A 27291-nucleotide genomic window follows, 5' to 3' on the forward strand; every position below is an offset into this window, starting at 1 on the left:
TTTTCCTTAGGGAAATAATAGCCTGAAAAAACCAAACAGATACCAGAAGGCCCATTTCCTTCACTTACCATTAACAACAGTTATAAAAATAAATCACATTGCAGTTGTAAAGCCTCATATCGTTGCTAGAGAATTTCAACCACTGAGTTCACTGGTTGTTTGTTACTTTGCTTGGCAATTAGAAAATGCCATTAGAAAATGATGCCTGGTCATGCAATTGATATTCGCTTAGCAGTCCCTTTAAGCAGAAAACAATTCACCAAGCCACAGCTTACCCGAACTCACTTCCCTGAGGGTTACTGAAGGGAATCAGAAAGGACTAAAGGCACAAAAGGGAATTACAAATATTGTGAAGCACTGAAACCCAGATTAGGTTAAAAATCTTGTCAATGATAAGATAAAATTTCTGGCGAGCTAATGAGAAATGGAATGGAGGAAGCCCTGTGCAGAGCAGTGGAGAGTTTGGCTCTTCATCAGGTCTGCGCCACATGTCAAACCACCTCTGCGAAATCAAACCAGGGACACATGACAAATACACTTCAGTTTAAAAAGGGATGTGAAACAAATGCACATCCATTTAAAATGGTATCAAAAGGGTGCTGTGTTCAAGTATCTATTCCTTTTTAATCTTTAAACAATTTGGTACAATAATTAGTCAAATTAGATAAATTTGGAAGAATTTATCCAAATTTTCTCATCTTGCAAGTAAGATGAGAGGGAGAAAACTTTACGATTTGGCTTTGTTGTCTTTGTAGGAGTTGACTTAAGAAGTAGTAAAACTCGTAGTCTATCTAAATGTAATACAGCATCAATACACCAAAAATTAAATGAGTTACATTCGGAAGACATTCATCAGTTTTTGAATGTTAAATATTCAGAAACTCCACACTTTAGTAAGCACTGTAGAAAGTAACCACATAGACTATCTGTGCAGGAGGGACTGAGAACCGGCATTAAAAGTTATGACCAGGGGCTGGGGGAGGGTGTGTTTAATGGGTACAGAGTTTCAGATGGGGAAGATGAAAAAGTTCTGGGGAAGATGAAAAAGTTCTGGAGATGATGGTGGTGATGGTTATGCAACAGTATGAATGTACTTAATGCCAAAGAACTGAAAAATGGTGAAAACTAAGAATAATGTTCACTGTTTTTCTAGATTGTCAAGAGGATGATCATGCAAGTGACTCAGTGATTACTGAGTTATGCAGGGCTTTCTGTTCTATTATGTAACTTTGCTGCCTTTTCCAAGTCTTTCCTCTCTGATTAGTATCTGTGTGTTGCTTCTCACATGGAACCAGGCATTTAAGGTAACAAGGAAAATTATGAGATGAGCTGGAGAATAATGGGAAGAAAAGTCAGAAGAGAATTTTAAATGTTTTATCAAACATCTTTTTATATGAATGGGCTAGGTATTACTAAACTTACTTAACACCTATTTTAACTATAGCATCATATTCCCTGTATATATGAACTTCACTAGGTATTTTTAATTTAGTTCTAAGACCTCAAAGCAGAAAACTTCTATGACAAAACTGAATTTGCTTCACAATCAAATGCAAGTATATTGACTTAATTTTGATTACTGTTCAACCTGAGCCCTGTTTTGAAAGAAGGCACATAGACACTTTACAGAATGAATGTTTCCTACAATGGAAGGTATAGATTGAGACTAGAAAGTGGTCATAACTGGAAACTTAGCTCAAGTCTAAGGAAGGAAAAATACCTCTGTGCAGACTCTGTCATCATTAATATTCATTATGAGAATTTTGTTGCACGTGAACTGACCTTTAATACTTTTTTGATGCTGTTTATTGTTGATGTTAGCAACGACCTTACTTTCTGATCATCATTCAGGTAGTCAGCGTGTCGAACACACATAAACAGGATATACGCTGGTAACCCTGGAATCAAATTGACTGCTACACCACGTGGCTTCAGTTCTAAAAAAGAAAAGAGGAAAAATAATCTTATATAACTTTGAAAGTCTTCACGAGGAATGCTTTTTGAGATACAAAAGCACAGCTCTCATGTAAGAGTTCAATCATTCAGGGTAAATAGGTCGTGTTTTTAAAAAAGCATATTTTAAAGGCTGACTAAGCGGAGAAATTCTTGAGGGTAGGAACATGTGAATCTTAGCTGCTTATACAACAACTCCCAAATGTCTATCTCCTGCCCTGACTTTTCCTTTGAATTCTAGGCTCATGTATCAAGTGGCTTTTGACATCTCTGCTCAGGCATGTCAAACTAAGCCCATCCCAAACTAAACTCTTCATTCCTTATGGAACCTGCTCTTCCAGGAGTTAGGTGGGTCCTAGCAAGTGTCCCTGCAGTGTGACTGACATCCATGATGTGGTCAGGATGCTGCTACAGCACTATACGCACAGCAGTCAAGGATGACTAAAGAAACCAGTGTGAATATTTAATAAATGAGTGACTAGCCTTTCCCACCACCGACACGTGTACCAGAAAGACCTTTTATCTTACGCAGGAAATACTTGCCCAGAATCAAGTTCTTAACAAGTTTTTGCTCATCCTCCTTCTTGTATTCCAGCATTCCTTGGAAATCCTTTTCTTTTCTGGGAATGTTGACTGGACGAATGGGCTCATCAATGATCTGTCCTGGGGATATGTTCTCCATTTGGCCCACTTCATCAGAAACAAAAAGAAGAAAAATGTCTTCCAGGTAGAAAAGATGAGAGGTTTCCATGTTCCTATAATTTTAAGTAAACTCTATAACAACAGAAGCTTGCCATATTTACCACTTAATTGTCCCTTCTTTCAGTATTTTTTCTGGTAAAACTGGGTGGATAAATGATAAAATTATACGGTAATGTCACTCTAACAACCACTAGTGCTTGGCTACTATGAACACCAAAGAATCTTACTAGATTCAAAAGCATTTTCTTTTGTAATAAGGTTAACTTTGTAATAAGATTAAATGTCTCCAAAGTAAGTGGTTTAACTTCTTAGTTAACTAATCAGTATCAATCATAAATGTCTAAATATATTTCGACTTTAATTTACAGAAGGAAAAAACAATATTCTACAAAGAGGCAGCCAGACTATAAAAGATTCCCCTTTACCTTTAGCTCTATGAATCTGGTCATTAAAGAGAAAGAACATTTACTTTAAATGTATCATTGCAATCAGTTCAAACCACATCAAGATAGCTGGTAGAACCGAGTTTCTTCACACTAGTTGATGTGAAATGTATTATTTCTCACAAAGCCTTCATAAGGAAAAGGCTTAATGTTCTCCTGTCACCCCTCACTCCCAAAGAAATCATGAGCAGATAAAACAACCTGTATTTAATATGATTTCCTAAATATTATTCAGTTTTTTGTTTGTCTGTTTTTAGTAAAGTGCTAAAAGTCCCACCACAAAGCTGCAAACAGTAAAGTACAACTGCTGGCTAACAACCCTTTCAGATGTTAAAAATGATCACCACTGTTGATGGCAGCTGCCAGAGAAGAACTGAGGGTTAAGAAAAAGTCTCCAATTCCATCTCAAAATTGAGAATTGAGTGGGAAATTCAAGGGAAGGTAAAGGGAAACTTGAGTAATGATGGTGTTTGTGGAGCTATATGCTAGTAAGATTTTTAATTCTCTTATCTACAGGAAGGGGGGCAGTTAAGGAATCTATTTAGTGTTATACAGCAGAAACCAACACAACATTGTAAAGCAATTATACTCCAATAAGGATGTTAAAAAAAAAAAAGAAATCTATTTGGGTGTAGTTTAAGTTTGAGTTCAGAGACTGCTGGCAAACAAACAAAACGCAGATCAGATGCATTAGAAAGTTTAATCTTGCTGACTCCACAAGGTATCAGCCATGCTTCTCCTGTCACTCTGGGCAACTTCCGGTGTTAGTTCTGGGAAGCCAGTTCCACAGCATGAGGTTATCACAGAGAACACCAATACCTGCCAGTGCTCTTGCTCATGTGGCACAGAGCCTGGTGACACCTCGTCCACCTTATGCCGCAGCATCACACACCGGGACTATCAGCGCTGAAAATCACCACCATCCACCAACGTTATGATATCTAAAGAGCGATCACACTGTGATTGGACAAATCAGGGCTGTGGCCACCTCCCATAACCTAGCATTTCATATGCATGATGCAGTCCGGAACCGCAGGACTAACTGAATGCCTTGTATGCCTCTCTACAAGAGACAGGAGATTCAAACTATTTAGTTTTACATAAGTTATTTCTGGAGTTAGTTTAAACACGACAGCATGAGGATCTCAGGATCAGTACACAGCTGTGACCTTCACAGCTCCTGTATATATTCTGCATGTAAAACAAAATAATAAGATCCCTGCCATCTATGTTACTGGTTGCTTTAAGCTACAGAAACAATTCAACGAGGGGAAACTGGGAGAAAACAGATTCAACATACTAAGTTTATCAACAAATGCACACATTTGGACTCTGTATAACTCAAAAAGAATGTTTTAAACCTACTGATCTTATCATATCTAAGGTGCCACTGATTATGACATATAGTATTATTTTATATAACACTAAAGAAGGAAAAATATTGCCAGTTAAACTAAAACCCATCAACTTCTGTAAGATACATCCTAATTTCAGAGATGTTAAAATATGAAAAATTGTGCACCACAGAATTTATGAAATATGGTGAATATTTTAACTAAGAGATATTACGTTTTAAAAGAAAGCTTCACTTTCCTTTTGCAAAATCTCTAACGAAGATATTTTTGGTTCTGTACAAAAATGTCAGAGATAAAATTTGCCATACTTTCATTAAAATTTTACTCTGTCTTTGAATTCTTCCCAGAGATTAGAGTCTTCACAAAAACTCACAGGTAAAATATAGATGTCAGCTCAACATGACCTTGATTTATTTAACAAATCATATAATTAAAATAATCATATAATTAAAATGTCAACCCTTACATAGTATCAGGAAAATATAAAGCCTGAAAGAGAGAAGTCAGAATACCACCCAGTTTTTAAGAGACTCAGGGGACCTTGGGGGTCATTTAGTCGAATGCTCCATCTAATACAGCAATCTTCTAGGAAGATCTGAAGCAACATCTATTTCCATTTTCAAGTATAATAGATTCTTTATGCTTGAGAGAAAAACATTCCTGAACCTTTTTGTCCTAGAAATAGAAAGGAAATTGGAAAATTTTTTTTCCTCCCCTCACTTTGGTACAGGGAAGATCTTGATCTCAGGTTTAATTGAGAGTCAAATGAATTATTGTAAGTAGAGAGGGTCTGTCGGAAAATATGACACAAAGAAGTCAGTGCTCTTCAGAAGGCTTGGGTTCTAGTCCCATTTTGGCCACTAAGTGGCTGAGACTTTGGAAGTCCCTTATGGTTTCTGGGCCTCAGCTCTGTTCTCCTATGAAATAATTAACTGATTTCTAGAATTCTTTCAGGTCTAAATTCCCCGACTCTACGAAAATTGAGATGGAACACCCACTCCTGGATTAAAATACAGCATAAAGCATATCAAATTTTGAAACACTCTCCATTTAGCCATATAATTTCTGCTAAAAATTATGTATGTTGCCATTTAAAAAGCCTTCACTGGCTTCTAAAAATGTCTCCTTAATTAAGTGTAGCCCATAGGAGGAGGTAAGAGTCTTGCTATTTTAAACCAGAAGCATTTACGTATATTATATTTAGAAAAATATAAGAAAACTTTTAGATATTAGAAGGTGCTTTGCTGTACAAGGTTATCAGTGTTTTCTGTACACTGTGGGGATAAGGGGACAGGAGAGAAAGGTGTTGGAAAAGCGTGTTGTCTTTCTTCTCTGCCTTGGGGAGGGGAGGTACACTGCACTCAGCAAACGTTCAAGTCACATAAATCTATTTCATCTTATTCTGTAGATATGTATTATGTAACTCAACTTTTCTTAAGAATATCATAATGACTTTTTTGTTTAATCTATGAATTGCCTTCTCAAATGTACTTATAGATTTAAGAATATAGCTGGCAGGATAGTTTAACTGATGAGGTTGAATTCTGATTGATAATGGCTTAAAATTGCTCTAAGCTTTCTCTTTGAGTAAAATATACATATCAAAGAAAGCTAAGTAAAAATGTAAAATAATAAATGGCTTTTCTATTTATCAAAAGTTACTAACATATGGTAAAGAAACGATTAGGAGCTTAAAAAATAATCTTACAAGTTAATACCCTTAAAATCAGTTTCGTTCAAGCAGATACTCTGCTGTCTAATTATCATCTCATGATATAATTAATGCAGAGTTAAGTGCAGAAAGGTTCTCTGAATAAAGATTTTTTTTTTTTTTTGCAGTACGCGGGCCTCTCACTGCTGTGGCCTCTCCCGTTGCGGAGCACAGGCTCCGGACGTGCAGGCACAGCGGCCATGGCTCACGGGCCCAGCCGCTCCGTGGCATGTGGGATCTTCCCAGACCGGGGCACGAATCCGCGTCCCCTGCATCAGCAGGTGGACTCTCAACCACTGAGCCACCAGGGAAGCCCTGAATAAAGATTTTTAAAGTTCCACCAACAGACATATAGTCTGGGTCTGTGATTCAGAGGTTCAAAATTTTAATAAATGGAATGATTATGACAGGTCAGACAATATACTAGGTGCTGTGAAAACAAGAGGAAATAAGAGGTGGTCACCATGCTCAGGAAGTTCATAGTCCATTGAGGAAGGCAGTAATTCAAACAGAAAAACTGCTAAAAATATGACAGTGAAAACCACAAAAGATGGGAGCCAAATTGCAGTACACAGAGGGTAGAGCTGTAGGGTCTATCTGTGTGATCAGGAAAGGCTGCTCTTGAGCATGTGACATATAACTCTGGTCTCAAAGGATAAGCAGGACTTGACTAAGAGAAGCAAAAAGATCAAACAGATGGAACAGTTACGACAGGCCTGGCACGTTGGAGGAATGAGAGCCACACAGTTAATCATGGTAGATTCTTTTGAACATTCCCAGTGATGGGGAATCTTCACCCTTTGAGCAGAGCAAAAATTATTCAGAGTGACAATGACAAATAGACGGGCAGGCTGCACAGTATCATTTTTGGTCAAAATGGTAATAGCCTGCATAGGTCTGAAGGCAATTCCAAAGAGGGTCTCAGAATCTCTTGAACAATGAGATCATTGCTGGACTAAGCTGAGAATGTGGCTTTAGCCCTGTTCACTGCTATATCCCTGGCACCTACTTACTGAAGGAACAAACACTAACCCACAAGACAAGAATCATTTGTATATAATAATAACCGATATTTGATCACTTCTCAAGGTGTTTTCCCATCATCATATATAAATCATGAGATGTTTTCTAAAATCTTATTTCTTTATAATCATAATTCATTTTTTTCTTATTTACTTCTCTTTTTGTTCTCCATTAGATGTAAGTTCTTTGAGGACACAGACTCTGTCTTACTCATCTTAGTATCCCTAATACTAACAGTAATAAAAATAAGTTGTATATAGGATTTACTGTGTGTCAGGAAATATACCAAATGCATTCCACATATTAATTAATTTAACCCTTACAAACCGTGTCAGGTAGACACCATTATCATTCCCATTTAACAGGTGGGAACACTGAGGCATAGAGAGGTTCAGTAACTTGCCCAATATCAGATGACTAATAGTGGAAGAGGCAGTATTTAAATCCGAGAAGCTTAGCTACAGAATCCATGCTTTTAACCACTATGCAATACTGCCTAGCATAGTGCCTGGTCTATAGAAGACGGTCATTAGATGTTTGCTGAATGAATTCTCTCTTTGTAAATTATTACTACCACGAAAAGAACATTTTCCCCCACCTAGTAATGAAAATTTCCACTCCACGGAGGCCAGGTTTGCTGAACGTCATTTTTGTTATTGTCCCTAATAGTCACACAAAAACCTTTTAAGCCACTAGTATTGCATATAAAACCAAGGTTCAGCAACTGTCATAGAAACATGTTTAAATACCTTCTAGTTCACCAATTTTTTTGGCAAATACTTTCAGTTGTTTTTTCAGTTTCCGGACAGTCTTATCTTGTTTTTCGAGTTGTTCCATCAAATCCTAAAGATCAAAATGAGAAATATAACAGAAAGACCAAAATAAACCTTCTAAAATGCACAGAAGGAGAGCAGACACAAAATTACAGAAACAGCACTTGTTAGTTTTACATAAAAGCTCCATGAAAGCTCATGGGTGGAGCCCCACCTGGCTAAAACTGGCAGGCAATGGGAAATGCAGCTATAATAAAAGCCAAATGTTAAAATATACAAGGCAGTAAACTCCTTTACAGCGTGATGGACAGCAGGCTCACTGTGGAGTCTTTTCCAGTAGACTCCACAACAATTAAAATGCTCGTAAAATGTACTGCTATTCCAGTAGCAAGTTTTTCTTTTAAAGGGGGAACAGGCAAAGTAAATTCTGACGAATGCACACAGTTTTTTGGGAAGTTTTAAGGATGGTTGAACTTAGGGGCTTTTGGTTAACACCTATGTGTGTGAAGCACTGTCTCTATGAGTCCCACCCTTTGGAGAGGCTAAAACTAGTCCTGTAACTTAAGAAAAGTTAAGAAGTTTTGGGAATTAAAAGGTAAGTTAAAAAATAACGACAGTGGGGTGGGATAAGGAGGGTGGGAGGGAGATGCAAGAGGGAGGAGATATGGGGATGTATGTATATGTATAGCTGATTCACTTTGCTATAAAGCACAAACTAACACACCATTGTGAAGCAATTATACTCCAATAAAGGTGTTTAAAAAAAATAAATAACGACAGAAAACAGGATAGAGTGGTCTGCAGACCAAGTGGCAGGTTGGATAACATTCCCATAAAAATCTCCCAGGTGATATAAGTTTGTTTATAGAGAAAAAGGGATAATTCCACATGGTTTATGCAAAAAGAGAAAACAAAAGCAGTTCGTTCAAAGGTGGGGGGTTAAAAAAACTGTGATAATTGGCTCTCTAATCAAGAATTCTTTCAAATGACCGGCATAATTAAAAAATCGATAATTAAGAAGAAAAGTGGATAACAGCAGACTAGGAGCTTGGAAGGGAAATAAATCAGTGATTTAATAAGTCTGTGGTTGTTATTCAGGTTATGGATTAGAAAAGCTTTTATAAATACAAATATTCATTCATTTTCCAGTTTAGTTTAGACAAGGCTGATTTAGATACTAGACCAATGTTTCAAAAGGAACAGTTGCTAACATTTCAAAGGGTTCAGTTGTTTCTTGGATTTTACTTTATCTTTCAAATTTTGCTTCCATCACACTGTAAGCCTAGTGTTAATAACAAACTGAAGGTGACAATGGACGCAGGACATTGATAGAGGCGACATCACTGGCTAAAAGACAGCTGTGGGGAGAAAGGTTTTGTGACAGTTTTTGAAGAGACTTCCTGGGGCGGGGCAGGCAGCGGTGTGCTCTTCAGTTACAGAGGGCTAGAATTAGCAGGGAAGACGACAGAGAAGCACTCTGAGTTTACATACAATCATCCGTTTGTAAAGTGAAATCCGATATGATTGATACTTCTTAGGATCATCTGCATATAATTCCTCAAAATACTGAAAAAACAGGCACAATGGACATTTGTTTTTCTCTGTGAGGGGAATGCTACCTCTCAGCAAAATCAATTTTAAAATATTTTAAAACACAAATAATGAAACCACGTATACTCAAAAGGCTCTGATTTGTCACCTGCCATTGCCCTCTAATTTTTCTAATACAGATGATTCTGATTATATATACACAAATATATTTTCACATGCTCAGAGGAAACAGGCTATGTTAGCAGGTAAACAGAGCTGTGGTCCATATTCCCCAGATAAGGCTGTTATTTCAATTCTCAGACCTGCTCACAAGTTGCTGCACTTTCTTTGCTGCCAGTAGCAGTGGCAAGAGTGGGGAATTCCCTTAAAACAAAAGTGAGAATAATGGCAAAGTTGGAGCTCTTGTTTGAAGTTGGAAAGACTGATGAGAAGCTGTGTGCCTTCCTTCCCTGAAAGGCAGCTTGCGGGTGGCCTGTGACGCTTGTCCACTAGAGGAGGGAGAAAAACCATTTCTGTGATTGTGTTGGGAGGTAGGTGGGTGGGAAGGATTTGCAGGGTAGTTTCTCAGAACACTAAGCCTAGGCCCACCACTGCTTTAATATCTGCCCAAGTGTTTCCTAAAGAAATGCACAATTAAGATTGAGACACTATAATGATTGTGAAAAAGTACATCATCCCCTGTCTGTAAGTTTGAATCCACTCTCCTGAGTAAGTAGTCAGCGAGGCAGAAGCAGCTGACCTACGAAGGGTTTTCCTAAAATTCAAACTCGTTAACTAGATTCTACCAGTTGAGAATTTGGGGGCTTAGTTTATGTTTGTATTAGCTATTAAAAATTGAGAAGAAAAGTAATACTGTGCATAAGGTTGAAAGGGAAATGCTTAACCAGCTTAGTGAAAAAACTCTGAGAATCTACCACCCAGAATCATCTTTATTTCATGGTTTCACCTTGTATTTTAAGATAATCATTTAAAAAGCACAGAATTTATATGCTGATCAATTATTATTATATTATTTAGTATATCAATTCTTAGACAATAAAGCATTGTTAGTTTAATTTAAGCAACAATATACTTGTGAGTAATAAAATGACATCTCAGAAATATTCCATGATTCAGAAGAACTTCCCCCACAAATTAGTGATATTTCAGGCCCTTTGAAAAGAGTCCAAACTCTGCCCTCACCCACCTTTCCCATTCCTACAATGTAGCCTCACCAGCAAGCTGTCCTCAGAGGGAAGGACAGACTGGAAAAAGAATACCTTTGAGCTTTTTTTTTTTTTTTTAGATTAATTAATTAGGCTGCATTGGGTCTTCCTTGCTGTGCGCAGGCTTTCTCTAGTTGCAGTGAGGGGGGCTACTCTTCACTGCGGTGTGCTGGCTTCTCATTGTGGTGGCTTCTCTTGTTGCGAAGCACAGGCTCTAGGTGCGTGGGCTTCAGTACCTGTGGCACGCAGGCTCAGGAGTTGTGGCTCTTGGGTTCTAGAGCACAGGCTCAGTAGTTGTGGCACACGGGCTTAGTTGCTCTGCGACATGTGGGATTTTCCCGGACCAGGGCTTGAGCCCGTGTCCCCTGCATTGGCAGGTGGATTCTTAACCACTGCGCCACCAGGGAAGTCCCATACCTTTAAGTTTTGCTTCAAATAATATAAAAGATGGTTGAATAGATGACACCAGAAAACTATTTGTAATGTAAATGATCACTAATGAAATAATGGAGGGATAATTCAGATTGTTAAATCTTCAGAGAAAATCCAAACTATTTTAGTACAGCTCATTAAAACCCTGAATTGAAGAAACAGAAACAGCGCTTCCCTGGTGGCGAAGTGGTTGGGAATCTGCCTGCCAATGCAGGGGACACAGGTTCGAGCCCTGGTCCGGGAAGATCCCACATGCCACAAAGCAACTAAGCCCATGCGCCACAACTACTAAGCCTGTGCTCTAGAGCCCGTGAACCACAACTACTGAGCCCATGTGCCATAACTACTGAAACCCTCACGCCTAGAGCCCATGCTCCATAACGGGAGAAGCCACCACCACAACGAGAAGCCTGCACACCGCAACGAAGACCCAACACAGCCAAAAATAAATAAATAAATAAACAAACAAACAAATTAATTAAAAATAACCCAAAACAGAAACAAATTACCACTAGCCCTAAACAGCTTTTCTCAAAACCAGACTGACACTACAATATAGATTTTATATAGAAGTATGGCATTGGGAGTTCCCTGGTCGGGTAACTGAGGAACTGAGATCCCACAAACCATGTGGTACAGCCAAAAATAAAAAAAAAAAAAGTGGAATTATACTTTTTCAATGACTTTTACTTTAATAAATATGTTTATCAAACTTAAGTATAAATCTGTAATAAAAGTTATTTTGTGACTGAGAAACATTCTAGAAAATATTTTCTATAAAAGAAAGACAGACAGAAAGAAAAAAAGAGAAAAAGAACAAACTTGGACTCTGTGCCAGCACTCAGAATCTGGCAAGGGGAAAAAAATCTCCTCATTCACTGCCCAAGTTCTGCTACAAAAGAACCACGAATGTATAAACGTGAATCCTGACGTTCCTCCTCCCTGACCTTGGAGCTCCAACCAAGGTCAACCTACAGCCCCACGTTGGTTCTGCCAACTGCCTTCCCTGACCCTAACTCTAACCCCGCTGTCTGCTAGAGACAGGGGCTGGGATGGCCACAGTGGTGCTTGGGGACCAAAGGTTGTGACAACTATATAACCTCCTCGATGGCAGAGAAGCTGCAGCTGACGTGGAGGAAGCTGAGTTCCTGAGGATATCAAAAGCCCAGCACACAGTCGGCCGATATCTTCCAGACCCTCCAAGTGAGGGCTGAGGACGCTGAGATGCACCAGAGCCTTCTGTGAGAAACAATCCGAGTACACGCCTTTTTCACTTCTACCAACACAGTCCTATTTTCCTTACTCTGTCCCTGATAGGGAAAGAGGGTAACAAGTGTGGGGAAGTGAGTGCTTCCCAGTCAGGAAAGACGTTTTGCTCAAAAAGCAAGGAAGGCTGCCCTGCAGGGCTAGGGCCTGCGTGCTGAGGAGTGTGGCCTGGCACCTCCCTTACCAGGTTCTCGTTGGTGAGCCGGGTGATCTCGTGCTGCAGGCTGGCCTCGATGCGGGCCTCTGGGGGCAGTTGCAGGTTCTGGGCCAGCAGCTGCTGCTGCCGGTTGTTCTCCTCCTTCAGGCTCTGGATCTCCCCGCGGAGGGCTTCGGCCTCATTCTCATGGCTCCTCTTCTGCGACTGCAGCTGGGATTCCAGGAGCCTGCGGAGAAGCCACACGAGTAGGAAAGGGAGGTGACACCAGAGTCCCTGCTTGAAGGGTACAAGACTCCATGCTCACTTGCAAGGGCAGAAAAGCAGGGATTCTGTAGTGACTGTGTAGCTTCTGACTTGATTAGAGTCTAGGAACTCAACCAAGGGCCAGAAATGGAAACAAATGTGCTCACATTTGTGTCTTTCTGAACTGTGGACCCTGCTACAAAGTTCTCAAAGGCCCCTAGAAACAGGAAAATTTTAGCTCTTTTAAAAGGTTCATGGGAAATGATGATCAATCAATCAATTAAAAATTGATCAATCAATTAAAAGACATAGGTTAAAGAACCTGGCTTACTACATTCACAAACTAGTATTAAAGTTGGCAAAGCTCGTACCTTCGTCACAAAATCACCGCACTATGGAGGGCAAGATTACAAATGCCCCGTCTAATTAAATATGCCTTGAAGACTTTCAGCATTACTAATTCCAGGCAGAGGGTGTGACCAGGGTCCCATTTTTACTTTCTACTTTTATCTCTGAAGGGCAGAAAGGCTGGAGTGCTACTCTGAAATACATACAGATTTACCCAAATCCAGACAGATAGCTCTGAAATTTCATATATATATATATATATATATATAAAATTTGTCATTTTCTCTTTCCCCATACACTTCCTTATCAGTAACAGAATCCTAACAAGATATGGTTTTAGAACATCAATATTAGTGGGACCAACAAAGCAGCTACTGCTTCTCTGAGCAAACATACAAGTCAGCTGCACCGTGAGTAGTCTAGGGCAGGAGGATACTAGAGCGAACTGGCATCCTCCCTTCACCAGGCACCCCCATTTCTACATTCACCCCCTTTTCCAAAGCCAAGACAAAGTTATGGATAGGAATTAACTAACATGAAGAAAGAAAAGATGTTCTTTTATTCAAACCCCTTAGTTATCAAATTCTGGGAAACACTGATGCCATTGCAAGCAAACGGTTAGCAGCAGACTAAAAATATTTTAATGATTATAAAATTTCAAAAGGATTTGAACCAATAACACCACAAAGTTAATGACAATCGTTTGTGATTAGAACAAAGCAGAATAAGTAGAAGCCCCTCGAACAAAGAGTCTAAATATTTTAAAATTAAATATTTATATATTAATATAAATATTAAAAATTAAATATTTCTAAATATTTTAAAAAATTCATCACTAAAATGGCATTTTTAAGAGATTTTAAGACACAAATCTCACTAGAGGAGATGAGTGTCTGTGTCAGAAAGGTGCTGCTGTTTCAATTTCATTTGCTTTCCCCTAAACATATTTAACATGTTGAGTTAGGGTGATTACTTTGAACTGTAGCAATGCAGGAAACCCTCTTTGTTTGCGGTTTCACAAATCGGAATTTCACAATAACCACACAGAATGCCAAATCGTGCACTTAACACTGCTTAACACTGCTGTTAGGCAGCATGATCATAATATATGAGAATGTAGACACATTGCCCAGGCACATATATCCTTTAAATTGATCATTATTCCAAACAAGAAACCACTAAGTAATAGGTATTAATCTCTCCTGCAGTAGTAGCTTGGGCTCCAGTTGAGAGGTTTGGAATTTCTTCCACTTTTAGTGAGATATTCACAAATTTTAGTGTCTGAAATTTACCCAGGAAGACACTTAATATAAGAAATACAGAAGTTAAAGTCCGGAGGCCACTGTTAGTAAGAAAAACAACAAATTAATAACATTCCATTTTGAGGAGACAAATATAACCTGTTGGCTTGTTTCAACCCTTCATAAACCAGCAGCAGCTCTCCATCCTCATTCAACTCATGGCCATCCATAGCAGATGATCTTCCATGCAAAAGGAACAATAATGCAAAACACAAAGCGATGGTAATGAGATGATGATAGTCAAGAGCAGCATGTGATATTTCAATATTTTGTTAAGTCAACAGGACTGTTTTTATTAATTACAGATGACTTTAAGATGTTACCACAAAAATCATTTTTGGTTAATTTTTTTAAAAAAATGGGTAACGTGTAACATCACACGTAAATGTGTAGAAATTAAAACAAAATAATCAACATCTAGAGCTACTTTTCCTGCAAAATAATAAATGACTGAAGAGGTAAGAAGGAGGTTCTATTTTTAACATTTTATTCAGCTAACAGAGTGATCTTTTTTTTTTTAACATCTTTATTGGGGTATAATTGCTTTACAATAGTGTGTTATTTTCTGCTTTATAACAAAGTGAATCAGCTATACATATACATATATCCCCATTATCTCCTCCCTCTTGCGGCTCCCTCCCACCCTCCCCCATCTCACCTCTCTAGGTGGTCACAAAGCACCGAGCTGATCTCCCTGTGCTATGTGGCTGCTTCCCACTTCAGCTAGCGGAGTGATCTTATATGTCACATATTATGTTAGAGACTAACCAAAATAGTCATATACATATAGAATGAAAATTTCAGCTACTGTCTTCATGTGGCAATTTTCATAATTCATTTCAAAATGAAGTTTTAAGTCTTCTGGGTAGGAATTTGTTTTAGCGTAATAAAATCTGATTTTGTATTTTTAAAATTATTTTTTAAAATTCTTATAGGAGTAACTTATAAGCCAGTATATGTCCAAAGTTCCCAGCTTTTATGACACAACTTTTAAAAGGTTTGTTGTATCAAAAATTAATTTTAAGACCTGGGGAAACTTCTTTTTTACTAGAAGTGTGACACATTTTATTAAAAGTATGTAGAATTAACAAAACTGACAGAGTTGGTTATAGTTTTTTTTCTACTGAGGGTATAAAAATAATATTTTTGACTGTTTGTCAAGTGTCAGACACCATTCTACAACCTTCCACATGTATCATTTCATTTAGTTCTCCCAGTAACCCAATATATATCATTTGCCACACTGCAGAAGAAGACACTGAGGCTTAGATGTAAGATACCTGCAGGGGTTGCACAGTTGGCAAGTGGTGAAGGCCAGGGCTATGTGACTCCAGAGCCCAGGTTCTTACTTCTCCTACTAGACTTCTGTTTTGTTTGTTTGTTTGTTTATTTATGGCTGTGTTGGGTCTTTGTTGCTGCGCGCGGGCTTTCCCTAGTTGCGGCGAGCAGGGGCTACCCTTCGTTGCGGTGCGCGGGCTTCTCATTGTGGTGGCCTCTCCCATTTCAGAGCACGGGCTCTAGGCGCGTGGGCTTCAGCTGTTGTGGCTCACAGGCTCTAGAGCACAGGCTCCGTAGTTGTGGCACACGGGGTTAGTTGCTGCGCGGCATGTGGGGTCTTCCCAGACCAGGGCTGGAACCCATGTCCCCTCCATTGGCAGGCGGATTCTTAACCACTGTGCCACCAGGGAAGTCCCTAGACTTCTCTTGTTGATACGATGTTTACATAAAACAAATTTCAGACATTGCTCTTCTATTTTCCATCTACCATCTATCCCTAGAGAGTTGATTTATTTGCATGGTCTCAACTGTATTATTACATGCTGATGACTTCAATATTTACATCTCAGCCTACATATCTCTCCTGTTCCAGATCTATATTTTCAACTGCCTAATGAATTTCTCTCCTTGGATGTCTTCCTACCTCCTTAAATATTTGTAAATCTACTGATCATTTCCTGTACTTCCCCACATCCCAGACCCAGGATCACAAACTGGCATCACTATATCCAACCAAGTATCCATAGCAGACACTGCAAAGTTACCCTTCACGGTCCCCATCCCACACAGCCAACAAACTGCAAGGCTACACACCCCATCTTCTTATGTATCTTTCAAAGTGTCCCATTTTCTTCAATCCCAACTGTTACCAACTAAGTCAAAGTCACTATAATCAGTCATTCAATGATGGTGATAACCTCTTAACTGGTCTTTATGCTCTCAATCTTGTTCCACTACAATCTATTCTCTAACATAAAAGCCAGGGCTAGCTTTCTAAAATTCCAATCTCATCATATCATTCTCCTACTTAAAATCTTTCAGCAGCTTCCCTGGTGGTGCAGTGGTTAAGAATCCGCCTGCCAATGCAGGGGACACGGGTTCGAGCCCTGGTCCAGGAAGATCCCACATGCCACAGAGCAACTAAGCCCGCGAGCCACAACTACTGAAGCCTGCGCGCCTAGAGCCCGTGCTCCGCAACAAGAGAAGCCACCGCAATGAGAAGCCCATGCACGGCAACGAAGAGTAGCCCCTGCTCGCCATAACTAGAGAAAAGCCAGCGGGCAGCAACAAAGACCCAACGCAGACAAAAATAAAAATAAATAAATTTATTTTTTTAAAAAAATGACTTCCTTCCTGTCACTGGAGGGAAGTCCAAATTATCTTGGCTGTCTCCCCAACAGCCTATAAACTCTGTGAAAGGAAGGACTGTATTTATCTTGCTTACTGCTATATTCCCAGTGTGTGGCACAGGGCCTGGGATGAAGCAGGCATGCAATACATATCTGGTGACTGAATAGCTGAGTGGATGGATGAACAATGTAATATAGCTCTTTTTATACTAACACATCCTTAGCTATAAGATATGCTTACAACCTACATACATAAATTAAAATTTAAGTTTAACCAAATACTTTTATAAGCATTCTCCACTCTTGCCCATAAAAGAAGGTAATAAGTACCTTACATTTTGCATGGTAATATTCTTAATTTGTGAAGTATTTCTGTATACCAATCCTAACATTACGCATCAGGAGACCTAGATGTACACTGATAAATCTCTGTTATCATCACTGGCTGTGTTCTTTTAAGCATGTAGTCTTTTAAGTTCAGAGTTCAATAGCATGAAGGCTCTTTGGGAAGCAGGAATCGTAGGAAGGCTGACGAATTCCAGAAATGAGCTGTGATACTCTAAGCTATAGGGAAAACTTTTGGGAAAGTTTGGTCATTTAGTGACTGCAAATCTATACTCTCAGCCCACCCAAGGCTCTTAAGACTGAGCTAAATGCCATCTACAACTTCACTCACGAGTAAATGAGATGAAACCAAGGTTAGAATTTTCTCAGAACACCTTAGGAAACGTGACAAAAACTTGGTCTCATATATCAGGGTCCCATCCTAGAAGTCATGGTACCCTTCTAGAATTACATGGCCAACACAGATGTGATTCCGCTACTTCATCACTTCTCTTCACACTAAATTTCAATTATTGAAAGCTGCAGCTGTCCCTACAAATTTTCACAATAACCATCCTGAATAACAAATGGAAGTGACTACCCAAGATAGTCCAAGCTGTATAGTAAGCAACTGGTTTTCTTCTCAAGGCTAAGACCCTAAATATACAGAAATATATTCCCTTAATGTAAAGAATATTTTCCTTTCCATCTCTCACCTCTTATAATAATATAAGGTAATGCTACCTTATATTATTATAAATGAGATTTTAACTGGGAATATATTGGAAACCTTGGATCCCCTTTGAAGGTCAGCTGATGTCTAACAAAACAACGCATAAATACTTGGACTTACTGTATAAGAGGCTGGCTTGAAGATTAAAGATCAATATGATTAAACCAAAATGAATAAAAGAAACATCAACTTACCTGTTTGTTTCTTTCAAACCGATATATGCTTGTGCTATTTCACCTTTATCTTTCATTTTTTGTACATCTTCTAAAAGTATTGTGGAATCTGTCATTGTATTCTGAAGGGGGAAAAGACACATTTCCACATTAAGTGTTAACTCTAAAGCTTTGGACCTCATACAACATTTTCTTTCCTCCAGAATAGGGGGTGTTCTACAACACCTCTGCCCCACCAGAGCGTCTGCCCTAGCCCCGGTACAACTACAGAGAGTGGGGCACAGGCAGTTAAGAGGAAGAGGCACCTCCAGTCCCTCTCTTGAGAATCCCTAACACTCTACTACAAAGGTGGTGTGATTCTAGAGTAAATAAAATCATTGATGGGCCACGTGTGTTTTACACTGTGTGTGTGTGTGTATACACACACACACACACACACAGACACACACACACACACAGTGTAAATATATATATTCAGTGCCCTTGCCTGGTTATTATTCTAATGTTGTATATATACTTTAAAAAATATACATATAGATATAAACTATATACAGCATTAAAACAATAACCAGGCAAGAATACCAAGTATTCAATGCAATGTACAAAGCTGTTCTTTCTTCTACTTCTGGACCAGTTATAACAAAACAAATACCCTAATAAACACGAAAAGTTTGACATAAAGCTCATTTTCCCATTAACAACTCAGTACAAAACAAGTGGTGTTCAGATCATGTGTTTCAGCAAAATTAAATGTTTTTTTCCTCACATCTTTAGATATATATAAATGGGAAGGATTTAGCTCCTTGGAAATATCTACCATCTGCTGTTATTCAATTCTTTTTTTCCTCTGTTACAGTATAGCATGGTTCATAAGCTTTTGAAATAAACATCTGGCAGGTCAGAATTACTAACGATTTTGCATAGAAAGGACTTTTCTGCTAACATTTTTACTTCCTTTTTTATTTTTCTTTTTTGGTGTAATCTGTCTGACAACCAATGTAATTTCAAAATCTTGCTTCTACTCAGCCACTCTCTCTCTCTCCTAAACCAGGGCAAGAATAGACAGTAAGAACAACTGCTCTATAGCCTCTAAAGAATAATACTCTTTAGAACCCAAGAGCCCATTCTATTTGTCTAAATAGTATATGTCTGATGGTTTAGTCAACATTTGCTCTAAAGCCAGATCTCACAGTGAAGTAGAGATTACAGAATACACTTCAAATATCATGATCTTAGAGACCAAGATAACTTTAATGTCAACTAGAGGCCTACAAATACTCGCTTTTGAATTCCAGTGTTTATAATAAAAAAAATCCTTTTTTAAAAAAAAATCCCACTTTTATCCTAATGCTGTCCTTTTGTGAGTCTATAAATGCACACTTAGAGAAGACCAAATATAACCTGATAAGAGCTATAACAAGAGCTTACGCTTTACTGATTTTAAAAATCTTTCCCATAAGCACCACATATAGCATTTTTATAAATATTCTAGGTATGTTTTATAAATATTTTACTGCATATTTCATAGAAAATTTCTTTTTCTCTTTTATTGAAAGGCAGAAAATCTTTCTACTCTATAAAGGGCCATACTCAGATTTTTAAGTTTTAGACTGTAACTCAAAGAAACAGTTTCTATGTTAAATAACGCTACATGTATTCTTTGACATCTGAGGACCTACATGATCTGGTTTTTAACTTTTAGTAAATTAGGTAAGTAGATCTAATGAACTCATCCAAAGGAAAGGTAGTAGAAAGTAGCCAGTCCTTCCCTTATCCGGCCTATCATAGCTAAGAAGCAGGGGCTGGGCATGGGGTCAGACTTGGACTGCCAGCGCTAGGAAGTTCCTGACTCACTGCTCAAAGAGTCCCTGCCAAGACAGGACCAGAAGTTCTGAAAGGGTTGCGCCATGTAGGAAATCCCACTCTTCCCAAGGGCATGCTCAGCTCCTCAGGCCCCTCCTCACCCTTGGCCAACAAACCCACAGCTGGTAGAAATGAGAGTATGGGAACGCTTGCACTTTGGAGTGTGCTCCGAGTTAAGGGCTTCCCTCCCCCGCTTGTGGATGGCCTGCCATAACTACCACTATGAGTCACAGACCTGACTACGAATTCAAAAGTCATGGAGGCCTCTCTGCGATCCAGACTGGAGCCTATGACATCCATTATTTTCCCACTGACTTCTCAAATAGCAGGGGGTCAAATAGGAAATTAATTTGTAAATATCAAAATAGACTTGTTGGCCAGAAAATATCAACTGCAAAACTGCGGGATACTTGTAAAAATCAGGATTAAATAGAAGTGTTTACTAAAAATTTAAAAAAATATATAATTACCTTGTCATCCTGAAAATCACAAGTCAGCAAGCACAAAAAACAAATGGAGAAAACAACAAACCCTTAGTTCCATAAATAAATTCCATCTTGAGTCCTCATCAAAACAGATAAAAGCTAACTGTGAAAACAACCAAGTTTGTTTCTCCTAAAACTAACTCTGTATGTAAATTACTATCCATGGAACTGGCATGAAGTGGACATTAATATATATTTATGTAATGGCAACTCTTAATTCTCAGGAACAGACTCTTGAAATTCTTTTGAGTTGGTTTGATTTTTCTAATTATAAAGTATTTGTGAGGGTATGAGGAAAATGAACCTCCTGTTAATGTATTATGGTAAAATTCTTATCCCAGGTCTGTGAGAGTTAACAGTAACGCCTTGGTAGGAGGTCATTTGTCCAAGTGAAGCCTCCCGGAACACTTGTGGAGGTGGAGCACGTAAACTAGATGTGGCTGGCTGGGCTGGATCATCACCTGGCCCACGGGATATCACTTACCACTTGCTTGCAAAGGAGTTGTGAAATGATGTGTCCCTTGACTAGAAACGGAGTGGGATAAACAGTCCTGGGTTTGAAAGGGCTTAGTCAGTGTCCTGGGCATTTCTCCTAAGAGAAAACAAGCTGATGCTATGTGTAGGCTTGAAGCCTGAAGAGCAGGGACCTTGGTTAGACAGGGCCAGCCCATTAGGCGCTGGAGATAAGTTGTCACATGGAGTATGTGAGCTGGGTAGGTGACAGTGTGAGGTACCAGAGCTATGTGCTCTTGTGAGCTGGATTGTTTTTATACCCCTTGGTTCATTTTTCTTTTTCTTTCTATTGACTTTTACTAAAGTTTCTTGTTAGAATATTAGTTCATCACAGGGAACCAGAGAAAGGAATTCTAATTTTGGACTCTGTTCCAGCTAGCATGCAGAGGGAGGCTTGTTTCTTGAGGCCCAGTCCCAGGTGTGAGTTGTCGTTATCAAATACAAATGTTATGTGCCAGGTATGGTATCTTAACCACATGCAGAACTACCATTTCTTTTATTCTTTTCTTTTCTTTTTTTTTTAGAATTTGGAGGCTTTCAATATTCTTTTATTTTTATTTATTTATTTTTGGCTGTGTTGGGTCTTCGTTGCTGCACGCGGGCTTTCTCTAATTGCCGCGAGCAGGGGCTACTGTTCGTTGCAGTGCACGGGCTTCTCATTACAGTGGCTTCTCTTGTTGTGGAGCTCGAGCTCTAGGTACGCAGGCTCAGTAGTTGTGGCACACGGGATTAGTTGCTCTGCGGCATGAGGGGTCTTCCTGGACCAGGGCTCGAACCCATGTCCCCTGCATTGGCAGGAGGATTCTTAACCACTGCACCACCAGGGAAGCCCCAGAACTACCATTTCTAAGAGAAGTGCTCTCAGATCTTTCAGGCATCCCATTCACTATATGTTATAGTCTTTTAAAAACTGAATTATATTGACATACAATATCAGTTTCATTTATACAACATAGTGATTTGATATTTTTATACATTATGAAATGATCACCAGGATAAGTCTAGTTACCATCTGTCACCATACGAGTTATTACAATATCATTGACTATATTCCCTATGATGTACATTACATCCCTGTGACTTATTTATTTTATAACTGGAAGTTTGTAACTCTGAATCCCCTTTATCTATGTCACCCAACCCTCTAACCCCCTCCCTTCTGGCAAACACTAGTTTCTTCTAGCTATGAGTCTGCTTCTGTTTTGTTTTTTAGATTTCACACATACTAAGTGAAATCATATGGTATGTGTCATTCTCTTTTTTTTTTTTTCATTCTCTGTCTTATAGTCATTTTTTATGTGGCAGGTCATGCAGCTGGGATACTTGATTGCCTAATTCTTGGTAACACTTTGCTTCATGAACATGGGCAGGGACAAAAACCAGGTTTTAAGATGATTATTCAGATTCCCCCCGATGTCAAATGACTAAAAGGTCCATTTCTCACCAACACATGGCAGTTGGATCTCAAGTTATCTGAGGTCAGGGAAGGCGTTCAAAGGGCCATCTATATGCTTCAGCCTGGGTCCCTTCTGTGGAATCACTAAACACAGCCCCTCCTAGCTGGGACAACTCCCACCATTAAACAGAACTTCTTGAAGTGAGCAGAAATCATCTCCATGTCACTTCTACTCACTGATCTCATTTCTAACCTTTTCATGTGTTATCTTTCCTATCTTTAAACAGGCTATTTTCAACAAATAATTTAAAATTGTACTTAATGCCTTCCTACAGCAAGACAACTTATGGATTTTTGTATTTAATAGAATTGTATTTTTGATCAAAATTTATCATGACCAGATTACTAAAAAACGATTAATTTTAAAAGCCCTTTGCTCATGAGTGAGCGGTGAAACTTTGAAGAGCATTTGAGATATCATTTGCTTCTTGTTCACTCCAACTGGTATTTGCAACAGTTTTAAAACAACATTGAGATTTTCCCCCCAAAATGATGATATCCTCAATTAGACTAAAAATGCTCTTAAATGTTTGCTTTGTTCTAAATTGGAGAGAGGGCTTCCCTGGTGGCACAGTGGTTGAGAGTCTGCCTGCTGATGCAGGGGACACGGGTTCGTGCCCCGGTCCGGGAGGATCCCGCATGCCGTGGGGCAGCTGGGCCTGTGGGCCATGGCCGCTGAGCCCGTGCATTCGGAGCCTGTGATCCGCAACGGGAGAGGCCACAGCAGTCAGAGGCCCGCGTACCGCAAAGATAAATAAATAAATAAATAAGTTGGAGGGAAAGGGTATGAAGAAAGAGCCCAGTCCCCAAACACCCACCTGAGCCACTTGCTCATGCTTACCTTGGGTTGGATGGCCTCTTTCTGGCTCACCAGTTGAGACCTCAAGATGAGGACTTCCTCCTTGCGGACATCGAGCTCCTCACTCACAGAGGTCAGCTGCTCCATGAGGACACGGTAGGCTGGTGCACCTGGAGCGGTCACCTCGGGGGCACTTTTCTCACTAAGGGCCTTGCGTAACTCATTCAGCTCATTTTTCAGTTTTTTGTTTTCTGATTCTAGTTCTTGACGCTGTATGAATAGACAAAGAAGTTCATCACTGTCATCCTCAACTTTACGTTGCAATACTCATCCTTCTCTAAGATAGTAGAAGAATTCTGCTGGAAAAGATCGCCAGAGCTCCACAGTGAATGGCTCCCCTGGTTCTACTGGGAACTCAGCTCTTAAAATTAAGAAAGTCAGCGTCAAGTGGAATTGAGCAAGGTGAATGGTAGTTTGCTTCATCAACCTAAATTCCAGAATCAAATTTATTCCAGGCCGCCCAGGGTGTGGTCACAGGCCTGAAGAGAAGGCTGAGTCCTAAGGGGTGAGTTTATCTCAGTACTAAGAAGCACAGGTTTTCTTTATGGGTAAATACAAGCACAAATATGAAGGTCCAAATGGTCAGGTTATTTCCAATGAATTGTTCAGAGAGCAGATCCCTGAAGTGTTGAGTAGTACCCTCTTATTTCTTTTGTAAAGGAGAGGGGAAAGACCACTGAAATTTTAGGCTTTTAACTTCTAATTTAAAAATTACATAGTATTTAAACTAATAAAATTCTCTATAGTGTTTCAATAACAACAAACAATATATTTTTGAAACTTCTTTCCTGTGTGACATGCTTGTGAAGCTGCTGGCGGAAGCCTTGAGAAGCAGGAGGAGAGGATGGGCGACCTCTTCCTTCAGTCATCTAGATGGACATACACATCCTTTACCATCTCCATACTTTCACATACTACCAGCCATCCTCCCATCACCAGTTAGTGCTGCCCTTTGTAGGCTCTGCTCAACCAACGGCAGTGGAACCCAGAATAGAGATCTGCCGCTAAACTCTATTTATTGACCCTAAAATACAAATGTCACAGGATACTGGTTGGGAAATAGTGAAGCAGACGGGCATTTAAAAGCACCATGCTGATTTATTTAGCACATGACATTAAGGCTTTATGATAGTGGAAGTGAGACACTTCCACACAAAGATAAAATATTTTACCATTTCTTCCAGAGAAGCAATCTTAGGTTTATAGCACCATATTAGACCTTTCAACATGTTATAGTAAGACTAATTAAAGTCCTTTTTTACCCCTAGTTTAAGAATGTATAACACCTTCTTTCATGAATTAGTCCATTCAAACGTGAAAATGAATGCTCCTTCCTATCCCCAGTCTCCTACCAACTGTTAATCAGATTCGTATTGCTATTTCTGAAAACGTATGAATGTCTTTACTTCGACACCTAAGCTCTGATGCCATGTTTCCCAAACTTTAATGTGCATCAGAATCACCCGGAGGACGGATGGCTTGGTGCCACCCCCACGGTTTCTGATTCAATAGGTTTGGTGTGAGGCCCATAAATTTGCATTTCCATCAAATTACCAGGTCATGTTGATGCAGATGGCCCAGGGACCACATTTCGAGAAACACTGAGCTAATACTTGGGAACTGTCCTTCTCTACAAACACATAGTTTCAGTGGGGTCTGATGGTTAGAGCATGGGGTTTGGAGCTAGAGATACCAATGTTCAAATTCCATTCCTGTCGGTTTCTAGTGGGGTCATCTTAGGGAAGTTACTTATACTTCTTAGTGTCAGTTGCTTCATCTATAAAATGGGAATTAAAATGCTTACTTGCAGGATGGTTGTTAAAAATTAAGGCTGATGTGTAAAGTGCTTGTATTTTAAAATGATGAAGATAATGACAGCAGCCAACATTTGTTGGGTGCTTATGATGTGCCAGGTACTATTCTAAGCAGTTTACATGAATTACTTCATATAATCCTCATGACAGTCCTATAAGATACATATTATCATTATTCCCGCTTTATAGATGAGAAAACCAAGGCACAGAAAGGAGAATTTGCACACAGTCATACAGTGGCAGATCTAGCATTTGAACCCAGGCAGTCTGTCACCTGGGTCCATGTCCTTTCCTACCTTCTACAGCCTCAAATGGCAGCTACTGCTCCTGCTTCTGCTTAGACTGAACTCTAGCTTATATGAAAGAGAATTTTAAAAAGGGAATGACACAGGGCTACAACTAATGCCTGAATAAGCCTTAAGCTAGGGCCTCAGGTACCCTTAAGGATGTTCTCTGAGAGACAGAAGCTCCGAGCAGGTCTCTCGCCACAAGATATTCAAAGTCTTGGGCTGAAACTTCCCATTACCTTGAGTGACTCATATTCCAGTTCTGCACCTCTAATTTGTGGTCTTTCTTCTTCCTAGGGAAACACACAAAGTTAAAAACTTTATAAGTAAGTAGTTATATTTTGATTGTCACATTTTTACTCTTAGAATATTTCCTAGCTCAGCAGAAAAGAGTGAGGAGAGTTAAGCCCTCACTACTTGAACCAAAACCTACTTGGTTAAAGTTAAAGTACTTCTGGGCTGAGTTGCCATTAAAGAAGAGACTGCAGAACTCAGTTTGCCATGGACCTAGGGTGGGAGAGCACTGCGCACCTTTGCCTTACTTCGGAGCACCTGCTCCTCCTTGCGGTCCAGCTCATCCTGCATCACCTGCTTCTCCTGCTCCAGCTCTGTGACCCGCTTCTGGAGCTTGAGAAACAATGACATGTCCAGAGGCACCTTCTTCTCGCTTGGCTCCTAAACCCCAGAAATCAGAAGATGGTCAAGATGGTTCGGAAGATGTACAAGCCAATGAGAAAATGATGAACAGCTCAACAGAGAAACAGGCAAACTTATAGGAGAAATATAAATGGCCAAAGAATATACAACTAACACATCCAACCAGCTAATAAATGGAGAAATGTGAATTAAACAACAGCACGGTACCACTTTCCCCCTATCATATTGGCAAAGAGTAATAAGATTAATAAGGCCATGTGTTAGTAACAGTGTCTTATAAGATATTGGTGGAAGTTATAAGTAGGCCCTTTGGAAGGGCAAGTTAGCTGTATTTATTAAAATTTAAGTCTGTATATTCTTTAACATAGGACAAACATAGCAATATATGTTTAAGAATTAATCCTGCACAAATACACAAGTACACAAAAATATATGGGGAAAGATGTTCACTGTAATATTTTTTGTAACTGCAAAAAACTAAAAAGAACTCAAATGTTGGTCAACAGGAGAGTTGCTTAAATAAATTATGGTATAGCCAAACTATGAAGTATTTTATAGCTGTTAAAAATAATGAAGTAGATCTACATGAGTAAATAAATATGTTCTAGATAAAAGTATTAAGTGAAATGAACAAGTTGCAGGATAGTATCTCATTTTTCTTAAAAAAACCCAAAACCCAATACATGTGACTTTTAAGTATACCTAGCACATGGCATATAAATAACTAGAAGGCCATCGAGGTTATCTTAGAGAATGGGAGGTACTGTGGGAAAGTTTCATTTTCTACTTCACACATTTCTATATTTGAATTGTTTACAATGAGCATGTACTACTTTTGTAATTAGGAAAAATGATTTTTGAAAAGGTGAGATGCTAGCATAAATATATTGAGGTCAGAGAGAAAACTAAAAAACCAAAATATATACAGCCCCTAATAAACTGAAAGATAACCTAGTAGCATTTAAAATCATGTCAATTGGTTCTAAAACAGAGTCACAGGGAGAACTAGTAGGATAAATAAAGATACACTAACTAAA

At 39.1% G+C, this 27291-nt stretch overlaps 1 protein-coding gene across 1 annotated transcript in view; it reads right to left on the reverse strand.

Moving 5' to 3' along the window:
* Positions 1 to 27291, reverse strand: part of MYO5A (myosin VA) — a 182345-nt gene that overhangs the window by 14141 nt on the left and 140913 nt on the right. The window contains exons 26-35 of the mRNA XM_082648646.1: positions 26129 to 26272; positions 25837 to 25890; positions 23479 to 23706; positions 18342 to 18442; positions 14563 to 14643; positions 12599 to 12797; positions 9452 to 9526; positions 7937 to 8030; positions 2497 to 2643; positions 1783 to 1937 (exon numbers count right to left, since the gene is read on the reverse strand). Of these exons, the coding sequence (XP_082504772.1) occupies positions 1783 to 1937; positions 2497 to 2643; positions 7937 to 8030; positions 9452 to 9526; positions 12599 to 12797; positions 14563 to 14643; positions 18342 to 18442; positions 23479 to 23706; positions 25837 to 25890; positions 26129 to 26272 (1278 nt within the window). The remainder of the gene's footprint in view (positions 1 to 1782; positions 1938 to 2496; positions 2644 to 7936; positions 8031 to 9451; positions 9527 to 12598; positions 12798 to 14562; positions 14644 to 18341; positions 18443 to 23478; positions 23707 to 25836; positions 25891 to 26128; positions 26273 to 27291) is intronic.

This window comes from Grampus griseus (genome assembly GCF_964374135.1).
Source record: "Grampus griseus genome assembly, chromosome: 2".
Taxonomy (NCBI): Eukaryota; Metazoa; Chordata; class Mammalia; order Artiodactyla; family Delphinidae; genus Grampus; species Grampus griseus.